Here is a 26398-nt window from a genome sequence, read left to right as displayed (position 1 = left end):
GGATCAGCAGAAATTCTACTTGAGTGAGTGTTTTTACCCATCCAACCAAGAAGTCGTGTGATGGACAGGACAGATGCTCTCGCTGCATTGATACGAAAAGGCAGAAACAGAATTTTAAAAATAGATGAAAAAGATATCAACTCGCAGTGATAACAACGTGAACAACAACAGTTTGCCTGGAACATCCCTGATGAATCCAGTTCTGATGAAAATTAATTTTGTAGAGTACAGAAAAATAAGTTGAAATATCATAAGTGTGAAGTTAGATTTATCAGAAGTTAGTTTATTAGAAGTTATAGTTTATGTTTAAAATTAAGATTGTTTCTTTCATGTTAGCTGGGTCAAAGGGTATTGCACTTTTTTTTATCTTTATAGTTATTTAAATTGTTATACCGTGTTTTTTACAGTGTGGGCAAAAATTAGTTCATTGCGCCTTCACTCCAGCCTGAGTAGCTCAAAAGAAAAAGAGGGAATTGTTGCAGCATTTTTGAGAGAAAGAGGGCATGAATTGTGAAAGTTGAGCTACTCCAGGCTAGGCCTCAGATTGAGGCCTGGTGTGGCCTTCAAAGCCTCTGACGCAGTTAGAAATTCAGGGCTTGTGGCGCAGATAGAAAATAGTCTTAAGGTATTGTGGGGACCACCGGGTGTGAACTAGTATAGGTTTTATGGTGTACAGTGTAGGCCGTTTTAAGGAAAAGGTAAACAATGTTAGCCTACCAATCAGAGTGTCTTTGTTTCTGTAAACTATGTAGAAGCTTATATAAACTACCGCCTGATTTTGAATAAACGGAGAACGTTGCATTAATCATATTGATTGGATGTGCGTTTGTCTTGTCCAGTTTCCCGTTTTCCTGAGGTTCCCTGGCTTTAACGTGCCTTCTTCACCTTCTCTTATAATTGAAGCAGCAACTGACTGCATCCATAATTGTGCCTGGATGCAGCTAAGGGCTAAGGAAACGTTGCTTTGTGTAGCATTGAGTGCATCCATTATCAATTCGTGGTCATTCATAGTTACCTTTTCCCAATTTGGTAATATGTTTGTTAGCAACCACTGATGCATTCCCAAGGCCGATAAGGACGATTGCAGTGGTTGTTGTAATTGGGTCAAATCTTTAGTTGTAGCAGCCAATTTATTCATTAATACTTCTGAATCAGTACTATTTAGAATTCCCAATCCCGTTCCCACAGCACCAGTTATTTCTCTTGGCACCCGTGTTTTAGAAGGGTTCCACTGTCGTAAGCAGGTTGTCCAACCCTGGAAAGAATTTTACCAGAAAGGTGAATAAGCTGGCTGAATTTCAGAGACATTGCTTTGCATTAGCAATTTAACTTGTTTAAGAGACCATGCCGGATTGAACAATATTTGTTGTTGGCCAGTTTCCCTGATTATATATGGTCCAGTTTCAAAAATTTCAAAAATTTTCAGGCTAAGCATAACCGGTGGTTGGGTGGTCAGTATCACAACATTAATATCAAGTCCTCCCCAGTATTTAAATCAATACTTTAAACTTAAAAGAAAGCGCTTCAGTATTTTTGTCCAAAGACAAACTACTTCTGCAGTTTGTGTTAATGTGAAATTGTGCCAACAATCCTGTACGCTTTGGTGCCTACAAACCTTTTTGTGCTTAGAGAGCTTTTCACTCTTTCTGCATGCTCCCACAGTTATTTCAGACCACAACGGCTCAGCTGGTTTCTGACCATGGGATTGTGGTAGGATGCAGGACAGTATTACCAGTTTTATCATGGATTAGGGGGTCTTCATGTCCCTCGGAATTCTTCTGTAAAAGTAAACACAACAGAATCCTGCCAGTGAGAGGCAGAAAAGGTTAGAATGATGGAATTATCCTGCATGTATTTATCCAATGCTCTTTCCCTAGAGCACCAGAGGCTTCCCATGCACATTTATTCAGAGGGGGTTTTAGCACAAGTGGTACCAGCCCTGTAGTAAGGGACGTCCACCAGAACAGGTTGGCCAGGGTAATGTGCTGGATTATCAGGATCATTTGGTGCACAGCGTAGGAGTCAGTGTAGATACAGACAAGAGAGGCGTTCTGTGCTTCTCATTGGAAAACACTCCAGACAGCTCTCAGCTCCTCAGCCTGAGAACTGCTTTCTCCCTCAGTAATAATTAGTTCAGCAGGGGAAATGTGGGGGGCTGCTGCCCTGTGTGTGCCTTTGTGCACACTTTCCAGGAGTTGGTCAGGGGTGCTAACTATAGCTACAGGATCTCCCCTTTCCAAGGGGCTTGTTCCCCCGGCCCAAAAAGCCACACGCTGTGTCAGGGACCATGAGTCATGTTTATCTCCTGTTGTTAAGAAGACACCGTGTCCCCAGTACCCAGAGGAGTTTCCTTCTCCTCTGTTTCTTTTAGTTTGTTGGTGAGCTTTGCATTTTTAATCTGTTCCTCTTTAAGGGCAGCTTGTAACAAATTACTTTTATTCTTTTCTTCATCTAATTGTTTTTGCAAAATTTCAACTAGGTTTTGAAGGGAGTCTGTTACTGCATTTTCCTCACTTCTTCTCTCGAAGCGAGTTTCTACAGCTGCCATAAGACAAACTCCCAAAACTGAGCATAAGATGGTTTTATTTCTGCCCAGTTTAGATTTTGTATCATGTTGTAAAGAACATATTCTATAAACCACATTATCCAAATTAAACCAGTTACTTTGTGCCCATTCCTCCCCTCCCGGAGAAGGTTTGGCATTGTATTTAGCTAGTAAAGCATAAAATTAATCTTTAGCTTTAGCATTAAGGTTATTACTCATTTTGTGAAGGGACCAAAACCACAGCAGGGAGATACAAACTTAAGTTAGCAAAGCACACGGCCGTCGCTGTGCCACCCTTCACTTCCCTGGGTGGATAAAGAGACAAAATCTGCCTGGGAGGCTCTGCTTAGTTTCTTCAAGTTGTCCCTTCCTTCCCAGACAGTCTAAACACACACATAAAACAACACAGTGTCCCGCCTTTTGCACTAAGAGATCTTTTGCAATTTCTGAAGACAGTGTGGGTGCTTTTTCGCCAAGGCAATGTGCAGTCTGCAGGAAATTCGAATCTCCCCCCTTGCTATCCAGACACTGCTCAGTTTTTTGGACTGGCAGGCGAGATGCGGCTGGAGAGAAACATCCTTGCCTTGTTACAGACTACACAGAACCTGCACCCTTCTGCCTGGACAGAAATCCTGTCCGTGACGCCAGTTTAATGTCACGATGCGCTTGCAGCGGGATGTGGCGATGGTTCCTTAGCCGATCCCAAAGTGCAAAAGACAAACAGCAGGGGACTATCAGTTTAATCACAAGAAATGCACATTTATTAGGGGTCAGAACAATAAATACCATAGTGGGGTCAGAAAAGAAATAAGAAGGATAGAGAGGGAGAGAGAGGAGAGGGGGATGGGAATAGCTGCCAACACAGGCCAGATCCTCACTGGTCCAGACCATGGGGATTCGTCTTGTGCTGGGGAGAGTCTGCAAAGTCCCGCCCAACCCAGGGGTCCAGTTATAGTCCACAGAGGAAAAAGGGGGGAACATGCAGAGCAATGAGAGTCTATTGAAATTGCTGTGGGGGGGACAGGTGAATCTACTGAAAATCATCCAGGCAGAACAAACACAATGAAGAATAAGTCCATTGAAGTTTCTGGAGAAGAACAGGTCATGTCATTCTCCCCCCCACTCTCTGTGGTCGGGGTCTCAGTCTCAGTCCTTGGGGAGAGGGTTCTTGTTCTCTGTCTGTCACGGTGGTAACGAGGCAGATGAGGGGTCTGCAGTGAGAGACCACCAGAGTCACCCCAACAGTTCATTTGGCTTAAAGGTGGAGAGTGAAGCAGGAATTGCAGTAGTCCTCCCTGTGCTGGGTCCATGCTGGGTCGTCACCAAGTTCCAGCCAACTGCTTGCCAAGTCCTTGCCAGGCCTCGTTGGGAACAGCCGGCATGACGGTGCAGTGGCTGCACCTGCACTGTTGCCTCCTCCAAGCTGGAACTACAGCGGGGGGGGGGGGGGGAGTTGGGGGGACTTTTCTTCTCGTGGCAATTGGCAGACAAATGAGTGAGGGTCTTCAGATGGCCTCTTACACCAGGAGAGGTTGGTGGACAGGAAAATCCACAGCCAGGATCAGCCGGGCACTTCATCAGTGATTTGGGCGCTTTGTGGGGGGTACCCTGCATGGGGAGACCATACCCAGGGCAGGAACTGGGACAGACTTAGATTCAGCTTTAGATCTCTTTGCTTAATTTCTTTATTTTTACCCCAATTCTAGGTGTTTTGATGGGATAAACATGGAAATTATTCAGGTAGGAAAAGATCTCCAAGATCATTCATTGTTGCTTGATGCCATAAGAAGAAAAAATGACACAGCAGGTGAGATATTTTCGTGCTGTAAAGTCAAAGAAACAGCTCTTCCCAATTAATTTTCAATGGTGATCAGAGTGCCGATGGATGTTCCTGCCGTGTTCATCCAGGTGTCTATGGGAATCCAGGAGGACGTGGAGACTACCAGCCAGGTGTCTTCTCAGCAGGGATCACAGGGAATGTGGGTCATCAGGGCTCTGACCAACATGGGTCCTCCCATGGGGGATGGAGTTGGAGCAGGACACGAAGCTCTTCCTGCAGTCGGGGCATTCACAGGGCTTCCCTTACCGGTGCCTCCGTTGGTGTTTGGTCAAGTGAGAACTCCTGGAGAAGCTCTTCCCACACTGAGGACACTCGTAGGGCCTCTCCCCAGTGTGGGTCCGCCAGTGCAGAAGGAGATTTGATCTGGCCTGAAACCTCTTCTTACACTCGGGACATTCGTAGGGCCTCTCCCCAGTGTGGATCATTTGGTGGGTGATCAGTTGGGACCTTCGGCTGAAGCCCTTCCCACATTCCCCACATTTGTATGGCCGTTCCCCAGTGTGGATCATCTGGTGGTGGATCAGGTTGGATCTCTGGCTGAAGCTCTTCCCACATTCCCCACACTCATAGGGCCTCTCCCCAGTGTGAATCCTCTGGTGGCGGATCAGGTTGGATCTCTGGCTGAAGCTCATCCCACATTTCCCACACTCGTAGGGCCTCTCCCCAGTGTGGATGCACTGGTGGGTGATGAGGGTGGAGTTGTGCTTGAAGCCCTTCCCGCAGTCGGGGCAGCGGAAGGGCCTCTCATCCGTGTGAATCCGCTGGTGCCGGAGGAGATGGGAGCTGGTCTGAAACCTCTTCTGACACTCGGGACACTCATAGGGCCTCTCCCTGGTGTGGATGCGTTGGTGGGTGACAAGGGCAGAGTTGCAGCTGAAGCCCTTCCCACACTCCCCACACTCGTAGGGCCATTCTCCAGTGTGGATCATCTGATGCCTGATCAGGTGGGAGCTCTTCCTGAAGCTCTTCCCACACTCCAAGCACTTGTGGGGCTTCTCCCCATTCTGAAGCTTCTCAGGGACCACCAGCTCCGAGCTCTGGCTGAAGCTCTGCCCACCTTCCTGGCCCAGAGTGGGCCTTTCCTCCTCAGAGCACCCTGGGCTGGGTTTGCAGCCCCTCCTTCTGTGGGATCTCCAGGGCTTTTCCTCCCTGTTGGATTCCTGTGCTATGGAGTTGCTCAAAACGGCCTCTTCCATGAGGTTGTGCTGCAGGGATTTGTCCTTCCTGGTCTCCATCCTCAGCTCCTGCTCTGGGGTAGGAAGGACAAGGAGAGGATGGGATTTGCCTCCGTGCCACAGGGAAGGGCAAGGAGATCCCCCCAGTGCGTCCCCGGCAGGAGGGCACCGGCAGTGGGGCTGTCCTGCAGCCGGGGGCCGTGCTGGGCTGGGAGACGGAACAGGAGAGAGGGGGAAAGGGGCACTGACTTCCTCCTCACCTGCCTCGGTGTCCTGGGACATCTTCTTCTTCCTTGCAGCCTCCCAGGGGCTGGGAATGGAAAATCCTGGTTTGGGGAAAAACAAGGGATGAGTATGCTGAGTTTGAGGGTCCCTCTGTCCCAGTCCATCCCTAGAAGTCCCTGGCCACCTGGGCTCCATAAAAACCTCCCAAACACTGAGATCCAGCCCTGAAAAAGCCTCCCAGGAATTCCCCATCCCTGCTGCCTCCCCTTTGCTGTTCAGGGCTCCCCCCTGTCCCAGCTGCTGGGGTCACACTTGGATTGGGGGTCCCCTTCTCCTCGCTGCCCGCCCTCCCCAGGCTGCCGGGAGTCCCAGCAATCCCAAAAGCTCCCCCCTCCTGGCTCTCCCCATTGAGGGTGCTGGGCTGCCACGATCCGCTGGTACAAGTGGGGGTCCTGATGTTTCATTTTACCCATCTCAGAGTGCAAAGGACACACAGCAGGGGGACTTTCCGTATCAGTCAAAGCCAATGCACCTTTTATTGATGCCCTCAGCAGATGGGATAGAAGGGTTAGGAAGGAGATAAAGGATAGAGAGACAGAGAAGGTGGGTGAGGGGAAATAGCTACCAACAGAGAGACGAAATCCTCGTGGTCCAGCCAACAGATCTGTATTGTCACGTCAGGGAAAATCTCAAAGTCTTTGGTTAACTCAGGGGTCTTTTATAGTTGAGGGAGCAGGTACAGGGCAGTTGAGAATAAGCTGAGAACAAGCACAGACAGTGCAGTTCCGAACTGGACAAACCAGTCCCGGCAGCGAGCAGGACCCATTGTTTCAGGACTCCTTGCCATGGGAAACCAGTCTTGGTCCAGCGATCACACCTGAGGGAGCACTTGGCAGACATCCCGCTTCCGTCAGGCCAGCGCCCTGTGTTAGAATTTTAAGGGTCTCAGTCTCAGCCCATGGGAGGGGGCCTCAATCTCCGTCCTTGAAGGTGGTCATGAGGCAGATGAGGGATCTTCCATGGGGGATCACCAAAGCTGAGAGGTGGGGAAATTAACCCCTCATTAACCCTATTGTGGTGAGTGGGGATCGTGCAGCAGGTGAAGTGTACAGAGCACGCCGCTCCTTGCCAGGCCCTGCCAGGAGCCGTGCAGCGTGGCAGCACAGCAAACACACCTGCAAACAATCACCTGGCGAGAATCCACCTCAACCAGGCCAGAACTGCACTCAGGGTCTGCAGGGTCTGAGTCTCTGTCCTTGCAAAGGTCGTGAGGCACATGAGGGAAACTTTGGACTATCTCTTACACCATGGACACCTGGATGAGAGGGACAGTTCTTTTCCATAGGAAGGAAAGCACAGAGCCACAGGGTGTGGAAGGCAGGTGAGAGCCTCACTGGGCCAAGGCCAGCCAAACTCGTCAGTAATGGCAGATTTTGTCTGGGAGCAATCTTTGGATACAGGGAATTTTGGAAGTGGAACCCCAGTGTTGGCCATGGGTGGCTGGAGTAGCAGGACAGGTCTTTCCCATAGGAAGGAAAGCATGGAGCCTTCCCCAGTGTTTTGGGGACAGATGGGAGGTGAGCCTTGTGAAACCATTGCAAGGCAGACTTGTCCTGGCAATATTCCTATAGGAACAATCCCTGGAAATAAGGAAATTTGGAGGTGAAATCTGAATTCTTGCCATGTTTGCCAGGAGGAGAAGGACAGATCTTTTCTACAGGAAGGAAACAGGGAGCCCCAGTGTTTCAGCAGCAGATGAGAGGCAGACCTTGACATTCCAAGATCAGCCTGACCTGATCCCCCCCTCCCCACTCCCCCTGGGAGGCCAAACCAGTCTGACCTGTTCCAGGTTCCCTTGGTTCCATGGGGTCTCGAAGTGTCATAATGATGCATTGATTCCATGGGGTCCAGCAGTGTCCCAATGACTCCTCTGTTCCATGAGCCCTGCAGTGTCACCCTGTACCCTTGGTTCCACACAGCCCTACAGTGCCACCAAAGCCTCCTGGTTTCACGAGGCCCCACAGTGTCACAATGATTTACTTATTCCATGGGGCCTCATAGTGTCCCAATGGTCTCCATGATCCCATGAGTCCCCTCAGGGTCACAATGGTCTCCTTGGTTCCATGGTGCCGCACAGTGTCACAGTGGTCCCTTGGTCTCACAGGCCCCACAGTGTCACAATGGTCCCTTGGTCTCACAGGCCCCACAGTGTCACAATGGTCCCTTGGTCTTATAGACCCCACAGTGTCACAATGGTCCCTTGGTCTCACAGACCCCACAGTGTCACAATGGTCCCCTGGTCTCACAGACCCCACAGTGTCAAAATGGTCCCTTGGTTCCGTGGTTCCTGTGCTGGTGCATTCCCCCCTCCCCTTCTCAGGCCGCCCTGCCAGCTGAGAAATGCTCGCTGGGCCTGGGCCTTGGCCAGCAGCCCCTGGGCTCAGCTCCTCTGGAGCTCATCACAAACACGCTCTGCTCCAGGCGCTGCTGCTGCCCAACCAGCTCCTGGCTGCTTTAGGAGAAGCCCTGGGAACTGTTTGTGTTCCCTCAGTGGCACAACATCCCTGTTCTCACCCTGCCAAAGAAAGCTGCTGATGCCAAGTGCAGCCAGGGTGAAACATGGCTGGGACTGAAGTCCCTCTCTTGGTGCCCTACAAACAGCGCTCCAAAAGGAGCCCTTGGAGCTCTCCTGGCCAGCGACTCCCTCTGAGTGGGGCCTCTCCGAGCCAGGAACTCTCCCGTTTGCTGCACTCGGGGGATCCCGAACAACGAGGGAGCTTGGGCCGATCCCCCCACTCCTCCAGGCTCAACCCTTCCCTGCTGGGGAGATGCCAAAGCATCCACAGGGAGCATTTCCCTGTCCTCAGGGGAATTTCTCACAGGTACCCTGCACTGACTCTCTGTGTCTGTGTGCACACAGGAGTGCCTGTGCTGGGGAAATGTGGCAGAAATGCTGCTCTCAGAGGGCTCTGAGTGCCTTGGGTAGCTGAGCCAGTCAGGCCTGTAAGTAAGGTTAAATCAAATGGTCTAAGTGACACTGTAGTCCCCTTGATTCCATGAGGCCCTGCCATGCTCTAATGGCCCCTTGGTTCCAGTGTGTCCCAAAGTGTCAGAACAGTCTCCATTGTTCCATGAGGCCCCACAAAGTCACTGTGGTCCCCTTGGTTCCACAGGGCCCCACAGTGTAACAATGGACTCTTGGCTCCATGAGGTGCCACGCTGTGTCCCAATGGCTCATGGTTCCATGAGGCCACACAGTTTAACAATGGTCCCTTGGCTCCATGAGGCCTTGCTGTGTCACAATGGACTTGGGGTTCCATGAGCTTTCCTACTGCCATAAACAGTCTCCCTGGTTCCACAGTGTCACCATGGTCCCTTTGTTCCATGAGGTTCCATAGCAGAACCTTGGTTCCATGGCCACCTTGGTTCTGTGTGACCTTGCAGTGTCACAATGGACCTGTGGTTCCACGAGGCCTTGCTGTGTCACAATGGCCCCTTGGTTCCAAGAGGTTTCTCAGGGTCACAATGGTCTCCTTGGATCCATGGTGTCACAATGGACCATTGGTTCAATGTGGCCCCAGTGTGCCAAAATGGATTTTGGTTCCATGGGGTTCCGCTGTGTCACCATGGACCCTTTGTTCCATGAGTTTGGACAGAGTCACAGCTGACTCCTGGGTTTTGTGAGGTCCCATGGCCACCAAATCTCTGAAATATCAGAACAAGGCTCCTTAACACTAATTTGCTATTTAAGAGGGGATCATTTATTCAGGCCTTGGGTCTAGTTAGGGATAACTCCAAACCTTATGTGGACATGTAAATCTACCAGTGTGTTGCTTATACACAGTCACTAAATGTGAATTACAATTTACCCATTTCCATAAAACCCACCCCAAGTTCCCAGGTTCAGTCCTTGCTTTTTCTATCACTGCACTCCTGAGCCAGATGTCTTCTACACTTCCAACTGTCCTTGCTGGAAAAGCAGCTCCTGCACGCCTTGTTCCTGTGTTAAAAGTTCACAGGCACGGTAAAAATGGAATTAACCCTTTTGGTATCAAGGCCAAGGCTTTGTGTGGCCAGGCAGGGGCAGCAGGAGGCAGAGCTGTCAGCAAAGGAAGGGCCAGCGAGGTGGGACAGCCGGGGATGACGACAGCCTGCAGGGACAGAGGCGCAGGGCAGGGACACCGTGGGACAGCCTGGGCTGCAGAGGGCACAGGGATGTGCAGCAGCTGCAAGGCCCTGACAGAGCCAACCTGTGCAGCACTTTGGCCATGGCTGCTGGCCCGGGGCTGAGGCCATGAGGGGACAAGTGACCCTTGCAGCCCTGGGGCCTCAGTGCCTCCTTGTCCCTGCTCAGCAGCCTGGCAGGGGCCGCCCCATGGTCCTGCCCTTGGCATGGCACATCCCCACATCCCAGTGCCCATCCCGGGAAGAGCCCTGAGCAATGAGGGAGGGACAGGATCTGCCTTGCCAGCAGGGGCTGGGGCTCAGGCCTGGGCCCTTTGCATTCCTGAAACACATCCAGGTTTGCTCAGTACCAGAGACACCTTTCCCTTGCTTGTCCACAGGTGTCATCAGTGCCTCCAGTGTTCTGCTCTGACTGGGGATACTTTCTCATTGTGTCCCTCAGTGGGATCCATTAAAACTTTGGAGTTTGACTCTGACTTCTAATTCTTGAGAAGTTTTTTGAACACTCTCTCAGGGACTGAGTTTTATGTAAACAACACCAAAGCCCCGAGAGAGTCATTAAATCTGGGTGCTGTGTCTGTGCTGCTGAGCTGGGCTGGGCTCCTGGCACAAAGGCAGGTCCTGCCAATCCAAGAAGAGCCTCAGAAAGACATTTCTCCTGAGGAGCAGCTCCTCTCCCAACACAGCAGGGCTGAGGGCTTTGCCTGTAGGTACCTGAGAGCACTGAAGCCGACAGAGGCTCAGAGCAGCTGGAAGGACAATTCTGAGCTCATTCATGGAAAATCTTCACCACTTCTGACACAGTCAGTCTCTGGCTGCAGGGACCTCCTGAAGCTGACCCAGGACAGGACTGATGTGACTGTAAGGATGGCTCTGCTGCCGTTTCTGTTTTGGGGGAGGATGTGCTCCAGAGTGGGGCTGTCCTGGGCACTGTCAGAGGGACAGGGCAGGACGGCTCCTGCTGCCAGGGATGGCTGCAGGGGGTGAAGCTGGGGCTGCAGCCAGGGCTGCCCAGGGCTGTCCTGCAGCCCTCAGGGCTCTTGGCCAGCCCAGGGGATGTGCCACCTGCCAGGGGCAGCTCTCAGCCTGCCTGGCAGCTCCCCATGGACTGTGCAGGGGAGAAGCTGGAGCTGGAAGGAGTGACCCCCATCAGGGAGGTTCCTCCTCTGGTGGAGATGGTACAGCATGGCCAGGGCTGCTCTCAGCTTTCTCCTAAAGGGAAGGGAAAGGGGCTGTCAGCTTTGTCTGTGTCACTGAGACTCCTGCACTGTCACCCTGGGCATCAGCAGACTGCCTCAGATCTCCCTCAGAAAGTGCCTCCTCACCCTCCTCTACCTACAGAGAGCAGCAGCAGCACCTTGGCTTGCAGCATCTCTGTTTTTCTGCCCTGCCTTTAAGGCCCAGGGAGAGGCCCCTGGGCAGTGCCCTGTGCTGGGAGGGGTCTGCAGGGCAGAGCTGAGCCTCCAGGGCAGGGCTGGGCTCTGGCAACACTGGCAGGGACAAGGCTTGGATAGAGAGAAACAGCTCCCAGTAGGTACAGCTCAAGGCAGCAGAGAGCCAGAGGAACCCTGAATATCCCTTCCTGTTCAGCAACTAAGGAAAAAAAGGAGAGAAGTGATTAGGGAAATTTATTTTGAAATTGGTGCCATCAAAATGTCACTGTATTTTTCAGGGATGTTTTAAGTTCAATCACACTGAAATAAAGGAGATGAATCACACTGAAATAAAGGAGATGAAATGAGCAAAGGGCAGCTATGTGGGGACACGCAGGTCTGATGGCACTGGAGCACAGGGAGCCCTGTTTTCCCTCTGGACTTCTCAGCATGCAGGCTGAGAGCAATGCTGAAGATAATATGAGGCAGTAACTCAGCAGCAGAAAGACCAAGTCAAAAATAAAAAAAAAAGTTTAGTGAAGTTCCCTCAGAGGAAGAGAAGTAATTTTGGAAAGATTTCAAATAGAAAACATAGGATGGATTAGAAGAAATTTGCCCTACCTTGTAAAGTTTTGTTTTTTTTTAATTCCCAGAGGGAAGAAATGTCCAACAGCTGCTCCATCAGCCACTTCCTCCTGCTGGCACTGGCAGACACGTGGCAGCTGCAGCTCCTGCACTTCTGCCTCTTCCTGGGCATCTCCCTGGCTGCCCTCCTGGGCAACGGCCTCATCATCAGCGCCGTAGCCTGCGGCCACCACCTGCACACGCCCATGTTCTTCTTCCTGCTCAACCTGGCCCTCAGCGACCTGGGCTCCATCTGCACCACTGTCCCCAAAGCCATGCACAATTCCCTCTGGGACACCCACACCATCTCCTACTCAGGATGTGCTGCTCAGGTTTTTCTGCTTATCTTCTTTCTTGGATCAGAGTATTTCCTCCTGACCATCATGTGCTACGACCGCTACGTGTCCATCTGCAAACCCCTGCACTATGGGACCCTCCTGGGCAGCAGAGCTTGTGCCCACATGGCAGCAGCTGCCTGGGCCAGTGGCTTTCTCTATTCACTGCTGCACACAGCCAATACATTTTCCCTGCCCCTGTGCCATGGCAATGCCCTGGGCCAGTTCTTCTGTGAAATCCCACAGATCCTCAAGCTCTCCTGCTCCAAATCCCACCTCAGGGAACTCTGGCTCATTGCTGTTAGTGCCTGTTTGGTATTTGGTTGTTTTGTGTTCATAGTTTTCTCTTATGTGCAGATCTTCAGGGCTGTGCTGAGAATCCCCTCTGAGCAGGGACGGCACAAAGCCTTTTCCACCTGCCTCCCTCACCTGGCCGTGGTCTCTCTGTTTGTCAGCAATCTCATGTTTGCCTACCTGAAGCCCCCCTCCATGTCCTCCCCATCCCTGGATCTGTCAGTGTCAGTTCTGTACTCGGTGGTGCCTCCAGCCCTGAACCCCCTCATCTAAAGCCTGAGGAACCTGGAGCTCAAGGCTGCAGTGTGGACACTGATGACTGGATGCTTTCAGGAACATTAAACTGCTGGGCAATTTCTGCAAATCACTTGTAACAAAAGTCATCTATGATACTTCTTGTTGAATTAGTTGTGGGGAATTTTTTTCCTTTGTTTTACTTTTTTTCATATTGTCCACAATAAATCTAATTTTTGAGCCATTTGTCATTTTGTCTCCACCTTCCCTGTGGACACTGACTGTGTCAATGAGGGGCTGCACTCTCTGTGGCTTTCAAGGAACTCAAGGATCTCCCAGCAGAGTTTTCTGCAGAGATGCCCTTTTGCTGCCTTCTCTGGAGCTGCAGCAGCAATGTCTGTGTGCAGAGCTGGGGGCAGATCAGTGCTGGCACAGCAGCACTGGTCCTGCTGGCCACACCATTCCTGATCCAGGCCAGGAGCCATTGGCCTTCTTGGCCACCTGGGCACACGGCTGGCTCATGTCCAGCCTGCTGTCCATCAGTCCCTGCAGGTCCCTTTCTGCCTGGCTGCTGTCCAGCCACTCTGTCCCCAGCCTGTAGCGCTGCAGGGGTTGTTGTGGCCAAAGTGCAGGACCCGGCACTTGGACTTGTTAAACCTCACCTTGTTGGGTTTGGGCCCTGGATCCAGCCTGTCCAGGTCCCTCTGCAGAGCCCTCCTACCCTCCAGCAGATCAACACTCACATCCAGCTTGGTGTCATCTGCAAAGATGTCCTTGGTTCCATGGGGCCCCTCATGTCACAATGTCCCTTTGGTTGCACCAGGCCCTGCACTGTCACACTGGTCTCCTTGGTTCCATGGGGCCTCAAAATGTGACAATGGACTCCTTTGTTCCGTGGGGCTTCACAGTGTCACAATGTTCTCATTGGTGCCGCAGTTTCACAGTGGCCCCTCAGTTCCATGGGGACCCAGGGTGGCACAAAGGCCCCATGGTCACATGAGGTCCCACACTGTCACAATGCTCTCTGTGGTTCCACAAGTCCCCTCAGTGTCACAATGGACTCCTTGTTTCCACGAGGCCACACAGTGTCACAAGGGCCTTCCAGATTCCTGGAGGCCCCAGAGTGTCACAGTGGCCCCTTGGTTACACAAGGTCCTGCAGTGTCACAATGTCCCCTTGGTTCCATGAGGCCCCGCAGTGTCAGAACGGCCCCTTGGTTCCACTGGGCCCTGGACTCTCCCAATGCTCTCCTTGGTTTCGCAGTGTCACAGTGGTGAAACCCCTCGGTTCCATGAGGCCTCGCAGTGTCACCATGGCCTCTGTGGTTCCACCAGGACCCAGTGTCACGGGGACTCCCTGGTTCCATTGGGCCCCAGAGCACCACAATGGGGCCCTGGTTCTATGGGTCTGCACAGTGTCACCATGGTCCTCTTAGTTCCACCAGGCCCTGCAGGGTCACAATGGCCCCAGAGTGTCCCAATCATCACAGAATGACAGAATCAAATAGGCTGGAAAAGACCTTTGGGATCATCAAGTCCAACCAATGCCCTAATACCGCCTTGTCACCCAGACATGCCACTGAGTGCCACTGGAGAGGGACAGTGACTCTGCCACCTCCCCCCTGGCCTGCCCATTCCAGTGCCCACTCACCCTTTCTGTGAAGAACTTCTTCCTCTTGTCCAGCCTAAACCTCCCCTGGTGCAGCTGAAGGCTGTGTCTTCTTGTCCTGCCCTCCAGCAGATCCACACTCACACCCAGCTTGGTGTCACCTGCAAATTTGGTGATGGTGGGCTTGATCCCCTCCCCCAGATCATCGGTGAAGATGTTAAACAGGACTGGGCCCAACACTGATCCCTGGGGACAGCACCAGGGACTGGACACCAGCTGGGTGCAGCACCATCCCCACCCCTCTCTGGGCCCAGCCTCCAGCCAGCTCTTCCATCTCCCAGCCAGGAGGGAACCTGCCCAAGCCGTGGGCTGCAGCTTTTCCAGGGAATGCTGTCAGAGACAGTGTCCAAGGCTTTGCTGAAGTCCAGATGGACACATCCACAGCCTTTCCCACATCCACTGGTGGGTCACCTGGTTATAAAAGCAGATCAGGGTGCTCAGGCAGGACCTGCCCCTCTTAAATCCACGCTGGCTGGCTCTGACCCCTCGGCCATCCTGTGGGTGCCCTGTGGTGGCACTCAAGGTGATCTGTTCCATAACCTTGCCGGGCACCGAGGTCAGGCTGACAGGCCTGGAGTTCCCCAGATCCTCCTTCCAGCCCTTCTTGGGGATGGGCTCACACTGGCACCTCCAGTGCTCTGGGACCTCCCTGGTGAGCCAGGACTGATGGTAAATGATGGGGAGCAGCTTGGGGAGCTCATCCACCAGTTCCCTCATCCCCCTAGGATGGATCCCATCCACCTGTGAGCATCTGAGTGGCTCAGCAGGTCACCAGCTGCTTCCTCCTGGATTACAGGGGGCTGTTCTGCTCCCTGTTCCCATCTACCAGCTCAGGAGAACTCTTGTCCTGAGGGCAACCTGTCCTAATATTGAAAATGGATACAAACAAGGTGTTAAGTAGTTTGACCTTTTCTTTATGTTTAGTTACTATATTTTCCACTGGATCCAATAAAGAGTAGAGGTTCTCCTTATACCACATTTTGCTATTAATTTATTTATTGAAATATTTTCTACTCTTATTCACACAAGTGGCCAGGTTAATCTCTAATTGAGATTTCACCTCTTTCCTTTTTTTCTGCATGACCTAACAACATCCTTAAACACTTGCTAAGTTGACTGACCTTCTGTCCAAAGTTAATGCACCCTCTTCTTTCCTGAGTTCCTACAAAAGTTCCATGGGCAATCAAGGCAGTCATTTTCCTCACCACCTCATCTTTTGCCACACTGGGACAGGCTGTTCCTTCCCCCTTAAGATTACTTTCCTGAAATGTGTCCATCCTCCCTGGACCCCTTTGTTTTTAAGGGCTGTTTCCCTTAAAAAAATCAATGCCTATTTCAGAACTCCCCAAATCTGCATCCTAAATAGGCCACAGGCTGCCCTTCCTAATTCCAGTGTGGATGTTTTGTTGCTGCTCCTCCTTCTTTCACAGATCATTGAAAACTTGATAATTTCATGGTCCCTCTGCCCCAGGCAGCCTCTGACCCACACATCTGATTTTCATATCTATTCAAACTGCATGAGGAGGTGCTTGGATTCAGTGCCAATTGGAGATTGCACATATCAGTGAATTAACAGGGGAAAAAAACCTAAATAGGACCTAGGAAATATTTTTTCACTGTCTTGCTACATATAATATACTTCAAATACACTTCTGAATTCTACTTAACCACAAAAGATTTGAAAACTTAGATCAAATTGTTTCCAGAGGCTTGGTTTGTTAAGGTGTTCTGAATGTTAATGAGCCCTGGGCCACTGAATTCCTGCACTGAGGAGCTGAAGGCTGAAGAAGCCTTTGGAGCAGTAAAATTCAGCAGCAGCCTCCAAGTTGCTGAGGATGTCAGCAGCCCCCACTGAGGCCATCCCTGCCCAGAGACCCTGGGGGAATGGGCAGACAAGGAGAGCGTCCCTGGGGCTGGGGCAGCAGAACTCAGAGGCACCAGCGGCTCCAGCTGGGACATGGAGTGTGGGATGGGGCTGTGAAAGCCCTGCCTGGGCTGTGCCCAGCAGGACACACAAGCCCTGACCCCCATCCCCCAGACAACTCTCTCAAGGAAACATTTAAAAGGACTGACAATTGTTTGTGTCCTCTGAGTTGGACTCCCTGGAGAAATACCAACAAGAGATTCTCAGGAACTCAAAACAACACAACAGCTTTTGCTGGGAACTTTAGGAAATCAGAGAAACTTTGGCAAAAGATTTAATTTGATATTCAATCTACAGAAAACACTTCTCAAAGCATTACCTTGGCCCATTCAACTTCACAAACACTACACCTGTTCAATTTTAAGTTACTCAAAATTTGCAAGAGGACAGAAATAGAAGAAGTAGACACAGAAAGAGAGGAAAAATAAGACTTAGGGAAGCACGCACACAGCTACCAGCTCCTGGATTCCAGTGGGGTTCAGATGGAAATTCCAAGAGGAGATAGGGTCAAGAGGTGTGCTTGTCTTGTGGTCAGCCTTAAATACCCCTTGATCTTCCTGGGCCCTTCCCCAGCTGGAACTTGGGGTCATTTGGTCACTCCAGAGCTGGGATGGGGCTCCAGAGGTGGCTGTGGAGCATTGCCTGTGCTGTGCCAGGGCCTGGCAGACACTGCTGGGCTGGGATAGAGGCTCTGGGGGGATTGGGGTTCCAGGGCAGGGCAGGACTGGGGTTCCAGGGCAGGGCAAGGCTGGACCTGCCCCTTCCTTCCCAACACACAAAATGTTTCCAGCCAACAATCTCCTCCAGTGTGTCTCAACAGGCAATGTTGGAGGTGGAACCCCAATTCTGGCCATAGGCACCTGGACAAGAAGGACAGTTCTTTTCCATAGGAAGGAAAGCCCAGAGCCCCAGTGCTTGGAAGGCAGGTGAGAGCCTCACTAGGCCAAGGCCTGCCAGAATTGTCAGTAATGGCAGATTTTTCTGGGACCAGCCTTTGGATATAGGGAATTTTGGAGGTAGAACCCCAATCTCAGCCATGGGCACTAGGAGAAGCTGGAAAGTTCTTTCCCATAGGAAGGAAATCCCAGATCCCCAGTGCTTTCGGCACAGATGAGAAGTATCCCTTGACATGCCAAGGTCAGCCAGACCTGTCAGGTGGTCCCCAGGAGCCCCAGCTAGCCAGACCTGTTCCATGTTCCCTTGGTTCCATGGACCCCACAGTGTCACAATGGTCTTCTTGGTTCCATCAGGCCCTGGAGTGTCACAATGTTCCCCTTGCTTCTGCAGTGCCACAATGGCCCCATGCTTACATGAGGCCTTGCAATGTCACAATGGCTTCGTGGTTCCACAGAGCCCTGATGTGTCACAATGGCCCCTGGGCTCCGTGTGCCCTCGCTGTGTCACAGCGGCTCCTCTGTGACACTGCGGCTGCACAAGGTCACCATGGACCCTTGGTTCCTTGGGGTCACCGAGTTCACAATGGTCTCCTGGATTCCATGAGGCAGCACAGTGTCACAATGGCCCCTTGGTTCCATGAGGATCTGCAGGGTCACACAGGTTTGTGACATTTGTCCTTGCTGCCCCTCACATCCCCCTGCCCCACAAACAGCCCCGAGCCACCCGTGAGGGACAGGCCCTGCTGTGCCAGGCTGGGCTCAGGGCTTGGCCTTTCTGCTTCCCCCAGCCAGCCCAGGCCTTGCTCAGCATTGCAGTTCCCTGCTCTGAGCCTTGGGCTCCCTGCAATCCTGGCCTCAAGGATCTGCTCTCACCAGTCCCTGGGGAGCCTTTGGCAGTTCCTGCCCTCACTGGGGCCCAGTGATACTCCAAGGGACTTGGAGTTTTGCTCCTGACTCCTTGAGCAGCTTCTTCAGCCTTCTCTCAGTGCCTGAGGGTTCTTGACTTCACCCCAAATCCTCCATGGGGATCATTAAAGAAAAGGAAGCCCTTAGGGGCGCTTTGTCTTCATTCAATCGTCTGCAAATCTCCAGGGCTTGTGCACCTGATTGGAGTCAGTTTGGAGTTCTTGTAAGGAGGAAGATTTCCAAGTGCACCTCATGACATTTTTTCTTTAATCAAGTGAGTATTCTCTTATTTTCCAGTTCAGAGAAGAGCTGATAGAAGCATTCCCCAGGTGATCTTGACACTGAAGGTCTCCTTAGGAGGTCTGGGCATGTACAAGAATGAGTCCCCTGAGGGCTGACCCTGTTTGGACAAGCTGCTCCTCACCCCCAGCCTCACCATGTCTGACATCACCTACCTGGCACTAACATCCCTGTGCCCTGCAGCAGAACCTTGTCCCTGAGCTCTGCAGCTCCATGTCCCAGCCCATTGCACCGTGTTCCACCTGCTCTCCTCAGGGCTCTGCCTGCACACTGGCCCAGGAGAAGTTTTCCTCTTGGGAAAGAAAGAATGGAAAAGCCTGAGCAGGTTTCCTAAACAACAAACCCCACTCAGGAGCCACCTGCTCAGTACAGGCTGCCTGGAATGGTGTCACCTTTCTACAAGGAACAGTGTGACCAGAAATGATCTCTGGAAGCAGAATTCTCTGAGTCTCCCAGTTGAATTCTCTGTCCCACTCCTTTCCCTGGATCTCTGTTTCAGATGGAAGCTGCTGGTGCCATCCTCACCTTTAACCTCCCTCTGGAATGCAAACAGGTGTTCCCAGGTGTGTTAAGCAGGATTTGCTCAATGTTTCCATAAATCTTTTGTGTCCCCCATGGAAGGAAGGGGCCATTTTGGCACTGAGGGGGTGACATGGAAGCAAGGAGACAATTGTGACCCTGGGGTCCCATGGAACCAAGGGGCCATGGGGACACAGCAGGGCCACGTGGATCCAGTGGTCCATTGTGGCACTGTGGATCCAAGGAGACCATGGAGACACCCCCAGAACCTCATGGAACCAAGGAGTCCATGGTGACCCAGCGGGGCTGCATGGAGCCAATGGTCCATGGTGACACTGCCCATCCAAGGAGGCCATTTGGACACTGCAGAAGCTCATGGAGCGAGGTGGCCATTGTGACACTGAAGAACTTCATGGCACCAAATATCCATGGGGACACAGCAGGGCATCATGGAACCCAGGAATGGCTGTTGGCAGTGCGGAAACTCCTGGAATCAGGGGCTGTTGCGGCACTGCAGCACCAACACAGCTGCTGCACCTTGTCCCCTGGCCTGCACAGCTCCTTGGGAGGCACGGCAGGAGCAGCACCCTGGGAGCCTCGGGAATGCCCCTCTGGGATCCATGGCACACACTCCCAGGGGCTGGAATTCCAGTTCCCAGCCAGGAAAAATGTTCCTGCCCTTGAAGGAAAAGCTCTTATGGAAGAGCCAACAGCCAAGTGGAGCAAGATCCTACAGTGACATTTCACTGCCAGCCATCATAACTTCACCCGTGGTTGTCGTAGCTCATGGATTGGGAATTAAATCAGGACAGGGTCGTTGGTGGGAGCTGCCCTGGGTCAAGGGAGACACTGGCAGAGAAACAGAGCAGGCAAAGGAAGGCAGGAGAGAAAGGAGGTGTTTTGGTTTGGAGAGACTGGTGTCTCCTAAGGAAGGCAGGGGCCTCTCCTGAAATGGAAAAATGTAAACTCTCTTTCTGAATTGTTATAAATTTGAAATTAAGGGGGGCTCTCAGGTAAAAATATGGGAGCAGGAATAACAGCTCTTTATTAGGAAAGAAAATGAAAATATGAACAATGCAGTGAACCAAAACAACACTGAGAGAGCCAGAATACAACCTGACACTCTGTTGGACAGGGTGTTGGCCGCAGTCCCATTGGAATGGTGGCTGCAGTCCTACTGGAGTGTCAGGTGTGATTCTGTTGGAGAAGTGATCCTGTAGAAAAGGGTGTCTTCTTCTGAAGAGGAAGAGGCAGCTGTTCCTCTGAGAAATCCAGCCCAGAAAAAGCTGTGTTGGAGGGCCAGAATCTCAAGACTAGATGCAGGTAGGAATGCTTGGCTCCACCCTCTGGGCAGAGCATCTCACAATGGGCTGTTACAGTTCTTATCAGTCATGCAGTGACATTCAATAGCCCATTATCAGCAGATATCTCCCCTGAGGGGGGACTGATTGTGGAAGAGATAAGGAAAAACTGCCCACTTAACACAGGACAACTGCCAAACAGATGGGAAATAGAACACATCTTGCTTTTCAGTCTGGGGCAGGAGGTCACAAACAAAATCAGCTGAGAAGGTGGCACTCTGACAAGCAAACCAGAACTGACAGAAAATTAATGGGACAGAAATCAATAATTCTGATAGTTTTATTAGTTATCAAAATAAATCACACCCACCCAGCCCCATACAATCCTGACCCCACAACCTCAAATTTAAATCTCACTTCTCCCAGTCGCCTCCCAACCCTATCTCACCCTAGAGGCTGTGGAACTGAGTAATTTTGGCATGGGACTGAGGTGGGAACCAGCCATTTTTGAGGTGGGATTGAGCCATTTTGGGGTAAGATTAAGGGTCTTAAAGTGGGATTGAGTCATTTTGAAGTGACAGAGCAATCCACCGTGGCTTTTGGAGTGCAAAGATATGGAGAATACTACCAGATATCCCCCAAGAACCCACAAATCCTCCAGAATATGTTCCCAAACCATAAATTCCACCTCAAATACCTGTTAAATGGTGGGACTTCTGACATCCCTGGTCAATACTCTTTTTAGTCATTTTTCAGGTGTTTTTAAGTGATAAAGACAAATCAGAAGAAAATTAGGGCCAAACAAAACCAGAGACCCCTTGAGCATCCCCTGAGCACTGGACAAAACAAACTTGGCAGAAATCAAACTTAACCCTACAGAAAATGCCTTGAGGAAGATTTGCTCTTCCCACAAGTCACTTGTGATGGAAACACAAACAAATCCCAAACATTAATAAACCAACAACAGAAGCAATTCTGTGGCAAGTCCAAATTTCATCAGTTCCAGCACAGCTCCAACTCAGATGCTGGCAGGTTCCAAAAAAAGAAACGTGGAAATTTGGCCCAATACAGATTATTAAAAGGAAGGGAAAGGTCTGTGTAGCTGTCACAAAGGTGACAGGGACAAAGAAAATAATGATTCTCATATTTGGAAAAGCCCCCAAGCCTGTGAATTCAGGAGTTACTTCAGAATTTAGCTACTTGAGCTGGGCTTCCTGTAGGATTTAATTAGCCTTGTGTTCCTCACTGTGTGGTGAATGATCCTTGTCAGTCTCGCTGGTATCATTTGTTCCCTTTCCTCCAATTATTTTAACAAACTTTTCAGGGAAGGACAAGAAAATACTTTCTTTACACTGGCCATCCACAACAGCCATTTTCCTTATAATTCTCCCAAAAGTTGCTCTGAGGAAGCTGCATCCAAGTTTCCAAGAGTTCCTCCAGAAAGAGCCACAAGCTCCTCAGAGGAGGGACCCATGCTGTTGTCAAAGGCACTTGGGGTCAGACAGCAGTGCCCTAAACTCACTGTGCCGAAATAATGTCTCAATCTGTTAAATAAAATTGTTAGAGAGATGGCTCTGCCCCATTTAAGGTGCTAACGAGACCAAATCCAAGGTGGATTTTATTGAACAGTAAATGTGAGGTAGAGAGAGACATGGAAAGAAAGATAAAATTGAGAGAAAGTAAGGGTGTGACAGGGATAGAGATTTCCCCTGGGGTGAGGCAAGTGTGACATTGTCCCCTGTGTGCGTGGCCTTCCCAGGGTGGGGGTTTTACACCTGAGCCAGTTTGGGTAAGGTGGGTGGTGTTCACCCCCCACCCCGAGCAGGGATTGCCTCACTGTTTCAGGTTACAGTGTCAGATGTAACCAAAAGTGTTTTCAGTCACCATCTCCATAAACTGTTATCAACAGGTGGGGCAGTGTTCTTTATCTCTTCCATGGCTCAGCCCTGATAACGCCCTCCAGGGGCCATCTTCTGTTAATGGGCCATTGAGTGTCACTGCAGGGCTGATAAAATTACATCATCCCATTGTGGGATGCTCCGCCCAGGGGGAGGAACCAAGCATTCCTACCTGGATATAATCTCACCCTTGCAGCACCACGACCACCTTGCCTACTGCATTCCCAGAGGACAAGAGCTCCATAACCACCACTGGACCTTCAGAGGAAGACCAGACCCTTCTACAGGATCACTGCTTTGACAGAATCACGTTCATCACTCCAGCCGGACTGCAGCCACCATTTCATCAGACTGCTACCACCACCCTGACCATCGGGGTGTCAGGGTATATCCTGACTCTGTCAGATTAAGCCAGTGTTTCTGTATCATTGCCTTGATCTTAATTTTCTTACTCAATTGTGATTCTGGCTTAGATTCTCGCCCTGGTTTGCCTTCCAACCAGGACAATACTGAATGTGCTCATCCCTTGTTTTCCTCCCAAAACAGAATTTCCCATCCCCAGCCCTTTGCCAGATGGAGGAGAAGGCTGTGAGGAAGAGGAAGGAGCCCTGGGACACCAAGGCAGGTGAGGAGGAAGTCAGTGCCCCTTTCCCCCTCTCTCCTGCTCCATCTCCCGGCCCAGCCTGGCCCCCGGCTGCAGGACAGCCCCGCTGCTGACGCTCTCCTGCCGGGGATGCACTGGGGGGATCTCCTTACCCTTCCTTGTGGCACGGAGGCAAATCCCATCCTCTCCTTGTCCTTCCTACCCCAGAGCAGGAGCTGATGATGGAGACCAGGAAGGACAAATCCCTGCAGCAGAACCTCATGGAAGAGGCCGATTTGAGCAACTCCACAGAACAAGAATCCAACGGGGAGGAAAAGCCCCGGAGATCCCACAGGAGGAGGGGCTGCAAACCCAGCCCAGGGTGCTCTGAGGAGGAAAGGCCCACTCTGGGTCAGGAAGGTGGGCAGAGCTTCAGCCAGAGCTCGGAGCTGGTGGTCCCTGAGAAGCTTCACGATGGGGAGAAGCCCCACAAGTGCTTGGAGTGTGGGAAGAGCTTCAGGCGGAGCAACAATCTGAAACGACATCAGATGATCCACACTGGGGAATGGCCCTACGAGTGTGGGGAGTGTGGGAAGGGCTTCAGCTGCAGCTCTGCCCTTGTAGCCCACCTATGCATCCACACTGGGGAGAGGCCCTATGAGTGTCCTGAGTGTCAGAGGAGGTTTCACAGAAGCTCTGCTCTCCTTGTACACCAGCAGATTCACACGGATGAGAGGCCCTTCCGCTGCCCTGACTGCGGGAAGGGCTTCAAGCGCAACTCCACCCTTGCCACCCACCGGTGCATCCACACTGGGGAGAGGCCCTACATATGCCCCACATGTGGGAAGAGGTTTCACAGCAGCTCAAAACTCTTCCTGCATGAGCGGATTCACACCGAGGAGAGGCCCTTCCTCTGCTCTGACTGTGGGAAGGGCTTCAAGCGCAACTCCACACTTGTAAGGCACCGGCGCATCCACACTGGGGAGAGGCCCTACGAGTGTCCCCAGTGTGGGAAGAGCTTCACCCAGAGCTCTCACTTGACCAAACACCAACAGAGCCACCGGTGACGGAAGCCCTGTGAGTGCCCCAACTGCAGGAGAAGCTTTGTGCACTGCTCCAGCTTCATCCCCCATTGAAGAACCCACATTGGGAAGAGCCCGGGTGATCCCTGTTACCTGTGATCCATGCTGGGAAGACACCTGTACCTTCTCCTGCCCCTGCCAATGACATTATGTGGGACTGAAGAACATGAGGGTCTGGCCATGGCCCTGTCACTACATTCACTCCCACCTCAGGTCATTGCCAGGGGCAGGAAAGGGACTCTCTCTCTCTCTGAGAAGGGTGTCCTTTCCAGGCAGGAGGAGACATGTGGCCAGGAAGGTAGAATTGATGGTGATGTATTTTTCCTTGTAAATAGTTTTTCTTATCCCTTCTGTTGTCAATAGTTTTTCTATTCCTGTTTGTTCCTTATCTTGTTGCTGTTCCCAGTAAATTGTTCTTATCCCAGCCTGGGATCTTTCCATTTTTTTCCTTCAGTGGAAGGTTAGAGGGCAACGAGCACCAGCGGGGTTTTAGCAGGAGCAGGAAATTGGGGAATCCCATTCCTGAATCCCGGCCTGTGGAAGCCGAACATCCCAGCTGGTGCCAGCCCTGGTGGCCATGGCAGCAGCCTTGGGAGCAGGTCCCTGGCTGGGGCTGAGGGAACCTCTTCACTCTGGTGCCCAGGGACAGGAGTGCAGGGAGCGGCTGCAGTTGAGTCGGGGCTGGCTTAGGTTGGATCTCAGGGAAAGGTTTTTGCCCAGAGGCTGCTGGGGCACTGCCCAGGCTCCCCAGGGAAGGGCCACAGCTCCAGGGCTCTCTGAGCTCCAGCAGCATTTGGACAGCGCTGCCAGGCCCAGGCTGGCAGTGTTGGGGTGTCCTGTGCAGGGCCAGCAGCTGGACTCGAGGATCCTAATGGGTCCCTCCCAGCTCAGCCATTTCTGTGGTTCTGGGATCCCATGACCCTGGGGATGGGAGTGCCAATGGTTGCCATGGAAACGGGCTCTGGCTGCAGGCCTGAGCAGGTGTCCATGGCAACCACCCCTGGCATGGGGTCTCCATGGAGCTGCCCAGAGACTGACCATAGCAACAGGGGCTGGTGATGGTTGCTGTGGAAACTGACCATAGCAACAGGGGGCTTGTGATGGTTGCCATGGAAACTGACCATAGCAACAGGGGCTGGTGATGGTTGCCATGGAAACCGACCATAGCAACAGGGGCTGGTGCTGGTTGCCATGGAAACTGACCATAGCAATGGGTCCTGATGAGGTTTGCTGTGGTAATCCAGGGCATCCCTCTGTCTGCCCTGGCAAGTCTGGGACCCTGGCAGGGGGTCAGGAACCCCCCTGTACAGAGACCTAAGAGACACTGTCTGTGATCTCTGTCCATGGAAAAGAGTTTTCGATCTTACAGGATGAATTACACGCTCTGAGTGTTTGATATGAGTAATAATTAGTGTGACACGGGTGCAAAAGTAGAATTTTAGGATTCTAGATAAGGGGTTCAAAGGAGGCAAGATGGAGGAAATCGTGTGTGTCCTGTCCTTTTTCATCTTCTTCATGCCCTCCATGTTTCACTGCAGTGTGGGCATTTTTCTGTTGGTTTAGACTGGGGACACATTGTTCAACACAGGTGGTAGGTATTGGCACATTATTGTAAATATAGCACAGGTAGTTTCTGGTATATAATGTTTGTAACTTCCCACTGAGGGGCAGAGCCCTGCACGCTGTCCCGCAAGAAAGGCCTACTGCAGGTCAGACAGAACATGTTATAGATAAGCAAGAATAAACAACCTTGAAAACCAGCACAGATGAATTACGGCTTCTTTGGCAGCGGGGCTCAAAGACAGCAAATTTCTGCAATTTTGGGATCATTTAAATACCACAGATTCTGACATAAATGGCATCCCTGGCTGGGCTTGGACCACCAACCTTTCAGTTAAGAGCCGACAGTTTGCCTATTAAGGTTCAGATATTTTGACAGGCCCTCAGAGGGGTTTCATGGGGACTTTCTAAGTGTCCCCAGGCTGCCAAAGAACCGGGATGTCACAGGCACTCATAGGGGCTCCTGTCATGGGCAGACTGGGAGCTTTAGCCAAAGTTTATTAGAGAAGCTCCTGTCAGGTCAGGAGGCACAGAAAGGACCCCCAATAGCCCCTATAGATCCCCAAATACCCCCAAGGACCGCCAGCCTTTCTAAGCCTCTTTTGTGAGAGGAGCCTTGGAGCAGCAGGTTCCAATCCCTACCCCTGACATTTCAAGATCTCGTATGTAAACAATTATAAAGGTGGAATTAAAACTTTATACAATTCTCCCTTAGCATTAGGAATTATAAACCAGTGTTGGGGGTTGGGTTTTTCCTTTCTGTTTGTTCCTTATCATTGGCTGATGTTTATCGGCTGATCCCTTATTTTGGGAGGAGCTGCTGCTCTTGGAGATGGGAGTTTCCACTGCTGCTGCCGGAGCCCGGGCCAGAGCTGTTTCTTCTGTCCTGGGATGAGCCTCTGCTCGTGAGAACAGCCACTAAACTGGGACC

At 51.5% G+C, this 26398-nt stretch overlaps 2 protein-coding genes across 2 annotated transcripts in view; one reads left to right on the top strand and one right to left on the bottom strand.

Moving 5' to 3' along the window:
* LOC100226816 (uncharacterized) overlaps positions 1 to 26398 on the top strand; it is a 1189242-nt gene that overhangs the window by 678914 nt on the left and 483930 nt on the right. Inside the window, 1 exon segment of the mRNA XM_072919754.1 lies at positions 23340 to 23765. Within this exon segment, the coding sequence (XP_072775855.1) occupies positions 23340 to 23765 (426 nt within the window).
* The window catches only part of LOC121469068 (uncharacterized), a 662903-nt gene that overhangs the window by 612147 nt on the left and 24358 nt on the right, over positions 1 to 26398 (bottom strand). The window contains exon 4 of the mRNA XM_072919760.1: positions 4761 to 5359. Within this exon, the coding sequence (XP_072775861.1) occupies positions 4761 to 5359 (599 nt within the window). The remainder of the gene's footprint in view (positions 1 to 4760; positions 5360 to 26398) is intronic.

The sequence above is a fragment of the Taeniopygia guttata genome, chromosome 30, assembly GCF_048771995.1.
Source record: "Taeniopygia guttata chromosome 30, bTaeGut7.mat, whole genome shotgun sequence".
In the NCBI taxonomy this organism is placed as follows: Eukaryota; Metazoa; Chordata; class Aves; order Passeriformes; family Estrildidae; genus Taeniopygia; species Taeniopygia guttata.
This window is presented reverse-complemented; position numbering and strand designations above follow the sequence as displayed.